We start from the raw sequence: 7,642 nt of genomic DNA on the forward strand, positions 1-7,642 counted from the left end.
ACCATATCGACCAGCTGCCCGACATAATTGATATTCCGAATGGCCCTCAACGATCAGTGTTAGTGGAAATGTTGCTTAAAAAAGTTGGTCAACTGTAGCATGTTTCTCTTGCTATGACTTCAAGTGGCATTGCAGTCACGCTTTGAAGTTGTCAACAGTCGGTGCCACCGACATGTCCAGGATGAGGGCTGGACGATGAAACCGTCCAGCACGCTTTTGTACAATGTCGGGAGCTGTCAAGATTGATAATTTACGTACAACACGTGTTGTCGCATCTGGGGAGAGTACGGCCATCGGCTGAGTCTATAATAAAGATTGCACCCCCAACTGGACTCTCGAAGGAAGGTGAGGCATGTTTTCTCTGTACACTTGCAGTGTTGAAAGAGTGTTTATGAAGGACAAGAATGCAAGGATTCGTGGTGAGATCCTTCATCTCTGGCCCTGGTTTGCTACTTTACTTCAGATACCATCTGAAGAGCAAGATAGGGCTGGAAAGAAGAATCCTGTCATGAAGTGTGTTCGAGAAATGATGGGAGGCTGTGATGAAAAAGGTGGGCGCTAGAAACCCAACTTAATCAACATTGGAAAAAGAAAGGATTGCTGCTGAGACTTTCAGGCTGCCAAGCATACCCTTTCTTTGAAATAAAAAAGGTCAACATATATTGTATATAAATGTCCTCTATATATAAATTAATATGTTCAATAAGAAAGAATTATTTTCGAAATTTTTTCTCTTATGAGGTCTTTCACGCTATCTACCTGATAATTTCTTGTTAAGTTTTCCTTATTAAGAAGTTGTCCTTAATTGCTATATATATATATATATATATATATATATATATATATATATATATATATATATATATATATATATATATATATATATAACCCTATATATATATATTTTTTTTTTACCATTAAATTTTTAAATGTAAGGTTCATTCGAACTCCTAGTAACATTTTTTTGTTTGTATTGTCCTGCTAATGTCCCTTCTGTATTCGATATATTTTATCGCAATAAAGAATTCAGCTAGCAAGCCAGGCTATTCTGAGGCAATCTTCAAACTTGCTTATGTGATTTGGAGCATCCGGTGGGCAATATGTATTGCATATGACTATATTATGTTGTCTTATGTATACAATTAAAGTGTCACATACCGAGATCATGGTATGATATGCCACAAACTGCGTGACCTTGGCATAGCTGGAAAACTTGGAGTGTGGTTACATGAATTCCTGAAAGATAGGAGTCAGGCAGTAGTGGTTAATGGAGCCACCTCTATGAACACACAAATAGTGAGCGGTGTTCCACAGGGCACTGTCTTGGGACCACTGCTTTTTGTAGTGGCCCTCTCAGATATGCCTTCAAATGCCCGGATAGCCACTCTGGCAAGCTATGCAGACAATACGAAAGTCTCGCAGAAAATACAGAACCCCAGCGATGTTGCACACCTGCAGCAGGAGTTGGACTCAATCTACAGATGGGCTGAGGATAATAATACGCAGTTTAATGCTGAAAAATTCCAGGCCCTGCGCTACCAGCATCCAACACTGAATATTAAACTTTTAGGGTACACCGGTCCACAGGGAATTTCAATCCCAGAGCCTAAGTCTGTGAGGGACCTGGGTATCGACATGAGTGATGATACCTCTTTCCAAGTGCACATTACCAGGATGGCGACAAAGTGCAGACGACTGGCTTGATGGATCCTAAGAACATTAAGAACCAGAGATAAGGAAGCCATGATGGTCCTCTGGCGAACATTCGTCCTCAGTCTCCTGGATTACTGCTCACAGCTATGGTCACCCACCAGTGTGAAATTAACATCGGACCTTGAAGCAATCCAGAGAAGATTCACAAAGAAGATCGTCTCTTTGCAACAGCTCAGCTACTGGGAAAGGTTGAAACAGCTAAGACTCTACTCCCTGGAGAGAAGACGGGAGAGGTATGCAGTAATATATATCTGGAAGATCCTGGAAGGAATTGTGCCAAATTTTGACATTGTAAGCTACACCAATGCTAAAACGGGACGACACTGCATAGTGCCAAAATCCCAGCAATGCCATCACGCTTCAGAACCACCTACTGCAGCCGCCTGGGTTTCAAGGGCCCACAGCTTTTTAATATTCTCCCAAAGAGTCTGAGGAACTTGCACAAAGTAGATGTAGCGGTTTTTAAATCAAAGCTGAACATCTTCCTGTCAAGAGTCCCAGATGAACCTACCTCACGGCAAGAGGTGCAAATGAGGGTAGCTATATCAAACTCCATTCTTCACCACATATTAGAGGAGGCGCTTAGTAATAACAGTGAGCACAAAACGGCGGTGCATCAGCATGGCCACAGCTCTGAGCTGAAACGAGAAAAACGAAATATATATAGTTATATATATATATATATATAGTCATATATAGTCACATATATATATGTATATTTATATATACATACATATATAGTTATATACATATACATCTATACATACACATATATATATATATATTATATATACACATATATTATATATATATATATATATATTACGGAGATGTACTTGCGTAGCAAGTGATTTGATCTGAGATTGTGTGATGAAACGAAAAGAATTGCAGCGTGGAAGGTGTTTGTAAGCCATTTAAGAAACGCACAAAAGCCGTTCGATTCACTTCAATATTTAAGTTTAATTTGTCAAAATATTTTCCTCGCTTTAAGACCGCGACTTGTTCACTGTTCATATATATATATATATATATATATATATATATATATATATATATATATATATATAATATTAATTCGAGAAAAAACCACTATTTTGCAAAACAAACAAGGAAAGACTTAATCAATACATAAAAATTTTTAACATAAAGAATTAAACCGCCACTACAATCATTTCGTGTCTTCAATGACATTCGTCAGGTGGATTTTCGATCTAAAATATCAATATATTAAAATATAAGTTTAAAATAATAAAATTATCAATGAAAAATATAAATATATATAATCTATATATAATCTATATATAATCAATATATAATCTAAAATAAACCCTATAAACAATTGAATATAAAGAAACCTATTATTAAAGTTCTCGTATTTAAAGATGTACAAAAAACAAAAAACAAGAAACAAAAAAACAAAAACAAAAAACAAAAAACAAAAACAAGAACAAAATAAAAATAAACTATATATACACCCATGCTCATACACATATAACTAAGTATATATAACCATATCTAAATACATACACTAACTCACACACCAATATATATATATATCTATACATACACATAAAAACGTCTAGGCAACGATAAATTAATAAATTAATAAAATAGCCAAATACTTCAACACATTACTTATTCATACTCCCTCACACACACATACAACCCACAGTCATAAACAATATACATATACCCGCTCACACATACATATACATACATACAGAACTCGATATATACACCAATATATTCACACCCACACCCATACAGATAAATAAATTACGCAAACAATCACACACACACACACATTCACACATACATAAACACTCAAAAGAAAAATAAACAATTCTTTGCGCGTGGCGATCGAACGTTTTTTTAAAAATTATGAATGGAAAGAATGGAATAATATTTAATCAACGTAAATATACAGAATTTACTCCAAAATCATTAATAAACCAATCATGATAATGAAACCCATATATACATATAATGATAAAACACCCTTTACCATACACAATAATACCTATATAGCAATCCCCATAATACATTCACACACAAAAATACACATACGTAAAACACACACCCATAACATATACATATACCCCCTCACATATACATATACATACTCGATATATACAACAATATATTCACACCCACACCCATATAGATAAATAAATTACACAACCAAATACGCACACACACACACACACATTCACACATACATAAACACTCAAAAGAAAAACAACATATCTACACACAAAACGATGTATAAAATACTCCATAAATAACCAGATTATCATAAGTAACAAGATTAACATAAGGAGAAAAAAATACATACCTCCTAATCTGTTTTAATTTATGAAGTGAATTCAAACTCTAGCCGTTATAACTTTAAACAAAATTACGTTACCATAGAAACCGACATATACATATATATTATATATATATACATATATATACACATATAAATATATACATATATATATATACATATTATATATACATATATATATATAATATATATTTATATATATATATATATATATATATATATATATATATACATATATTATACATATATATATATATATATATACATTACATATACATATATACATATAATATATACACGTATAAATATCTATACATATATATATACATATAAATATATACATATAGATATACATATACATATATATACATATATACACATATATATTATATATATATGTATAGAAATTAAATATAAAATATAAATTACAAAGTGGAACAAGAACGCAAAAACACAGAAAGAGACGACGCAAAAAAAAACAGACGGGTCACTCGAAGCCTCTAATCTTCAGTCGGAACCGGATCATCTTAGCAATTTCGGCTGTTTAATCTCGATATCACTCCGAACCGGCCAGCCCCAATGAAAAACTAAGCCACAGGCATTAGATTTCTTGGAAAGAGGATCGAATGTACACGACACAAAGACAGGGTGCCACGCTACTATACATACAAGAAACAAAAAATAGAAATTAAAAACAAGAATGGTAAGCAGGACAAAAAACAGCCCCGACTGGCCTCATGCCGGTGGCACGTAAAAAGCACCATCCGTTCGTGGCCGTTGCCAGCATCGCCCCGACTGGCCTCCGTGCCGGTGGCACGTAAAGAGCACCATCCAATCGTGGCCGATTGCCAGCCACGTCTGGCACCTGTGCCGGAGGCATGTAAAAAGCACGCACTACACTCACGGAGTGGTTGGCGTTAGGAAGGGCATCGAGCTGTAGAAACATTGCCAGATCAGACTGGGCCCGGTGGAGCCTTCTGGCTTCCCAGACCCCAGTTGAACCGTCCAACCCATGCCAGCATGGAAAGCGGACGCTAAACGATGATGATGATGATGAATTAGCCAAAAAACATTTTATCATTAATTAAAATCTTAGGGTAGCAAGAATATTCATAGAAAAATTTTTAGTTACCTGTGGTCTAGCAAGAAAGAAAAAGTTAGTCAATAGACTATATATTATTCAAAGAAGAATACAGTGTTTTGTGTTTGAACGTACACTGTATTCTTCTTTGAATAATATATAGTCTATTGACTAATTTTTTCTTCCTCACTGGTAACTAAGAATTTTTCTATGAATATTCTTGCTACCCTAAGATATTAATTAATGATAAAATGTTTATATATATGTATAGATAGATAGATAGATAGATAGATATAGATATAAATGTATACATTCTGAGTTCAAATTCCGCTGAGGTTGACATTGCCGTTCATCCTTTTGGGGTAGATAAATTAAGTACCAGTTGTGTACTGAGCTCAATCTAATCGACTGGCCCCATTCCCCAAAATTTCGGTCCTTGTTCCTAGAGTAGAAATCAATATATCAATTTTCTTAGCCGTCTTTTAGTTGTTGTATGCTTGATGTTTAACAAGATTACAATTCCCGCAGCTAATCTTCACTGTAACTTCTATACACAATGATTATTTTAATTAAATAGAAAACGGAAAAAACTAAAGCGTAATAATGACTTGGGCATCATATAAATTAAAGGAGGAAATACTTGAGCGTTCATGCAGTTTTCTCTCTTTCCCTCCATCTCTCTCTCCCCCTCTCTCTCTCTGTCTTTTCTCTTTCTCTCTCACACACTCCGTAAAGTTTGTGAAGGAGAGTCACATACAAATTGAGAATTATACCAGAGTAACGGGCTACCCTCATTGTTGTACGTACATGCTAAATCACACTCACAAAGCGTACACACATCGTTGCTAGAGTTTCATTGAAATAACATTAACTATAGGGAATTAACCAACTCTGAAGAAAGAGAGCCATTCGAAAAGCACTACTTAATCTCATTAATTCAAATACAAAGACACATAGATTCAAAATTCAAGTACTTACATCAAACCATTAATGAAGAATTTTTCAGTAATATAATCTCTACAATTGGAATTTTCGAATGCCAAATAAAATTTGTATTCCTTTTTTAATATCTCAAAGCAACTATATTTATCCTCTCTTTTGCAAACTTTTGTACCACATCTACCGTAAATATCCACCTGGATATATTTTCCGAGCTCCTTAGCATAACCCATTCGATTGTTGCTTGGACGACAGTTCGATACGAACCAAGCAACCTTCTTTGTTTTTCCCGTTGCATAATTTTGAACTTGTACTTTTTGTCTTACTGACTTGTTAAAATATCGAAATTTTCCGTAAGGATATACAATCGTACTGTCCTGCCGATAATTAATCGTCCAGTTGATTTTATTTCCCAGGTGTTTCACTGATGGGTTGAAAAAAGGACACTCTTGTGTCATATAAATCCATATTTGGTTCGTGTGGTTTGGTTTCTGTGATAGTCCCACTGTCTCATAAAAGAAAATAGCATCTACACTATTTTGCATTGCTTTGTTGTTTGTGACTAAACATTCATTAACTGGACATTTATATTCCAGGAAACTCGTTTGATTTTCCTTCAATGGTTGCAGATATCTTAAACTGTATATTAACAACGTTTTAAACTTTGGTCTAATTGGCTTTAACTTTACATTTCGATCAGAATCTGATTGATTTTGGTGCGTATTCCGTTTATAATTTTCCCATCTTTCCTCTCCTGGTAGGACATATTTCATTTGAGCTTCGATACGATCGTTTTCAGGCTGATTACCTGGAAACAATCGAGAGGTATTCCTTCTGTAGGAAACATACTGCTTAGTTGTTGGAGTCCAATTCCAAATGTTTTGTAGGTTCTTGAGATTATATTCAAGTTGAGAAATATAAAAACAAATGCATATTACCATGAATATGACAAGGGCGTAAAATATCTTGCGGTAGGTGTCCATTCCTTATTTTGTGTGATGTGAACAGTTTCAAGTAGTTATTCATGTAGCAGTAAGTATTTCTTGAATGAGGCAGTGAACTAGTTAGATAAAAGGATTGATCAGTAACAAAGATTTATAAAATCCTAAAACAAACAATTGTTGTCTTTTTATCAGGAAAAACGGGCCAATAGACAGTTGACAAATTGTTAGATCAAGAGAAAAATATCAGCTAAAACACACCTTAATGCCTTCGATATTTTAATTAAGTAGCACAATGATACACGCCTCGTGCACACACACACACATATGCAGGCACGCATATTAAAAAGACTCCGCCGGTTACGACGACGAGGGTCCCAGCTGATACGATCAACGGAACAGCTTGCTCGTGAAATTAACGTGCAAATGGCTGAGCATTCCACAGACACGTGTACCCTTAACGTAGTTCTCGGGGATAATCAGCGTGACACAGAGAGTGACAAGGCTGACCCTTTGAAATACAAGTACAACTCATTTTTGCCAGCTGAGTGGACTGGAGCAACGTGAAATAAAGTGTCTTGCTCAAGGACACAACGCGTCGCCGGGAATCGAACTCACAACCTTACGATCATGAGCCGA

General features: G+C 35.1%; 1 protein-coding gene across 1 annotated transcript in view; it reads right to left on the reverse strand.

Moving 5' to 3' along the window:
- Positions 1–7,203, reverse strand: part of LOC115230712 (glycoprotein 3-alpha-L-fucosyltransferase A-like) — an 11,269-nt gene extending 4,066 nt beyond the window's left edge. The window contains exon 1 of the mRNA XM_029800846.2: positions 6,102–7,203. Coding sequence (XP_029656706.1) covers positions 6,102–7,045 — 944 coding nt within the window. The 5' untranslated portion in view covers positions 7,046–7,203. The remainder of the gene's footprint in view (positions 1–6,101) is intronic.
- Between the last annotated feature and the right edge of the window lie 439 nt (positions 7,204–7,642).

Source organism: Octopus sinensis, unplaced genomic scaffold, assembly GCF_006345805.1.
Source record: "Octopus sinensis unplaced genomic scaffold, ASM634580v1 Contig16169, whole genome shotgun sequence".
Classification (NCBI taxonomy): Eukaryota; Metazoa; Mollusca; class Cephalopoda; order Octopoda; family Octopodidae; genus Octopus; species Octopus sinensis.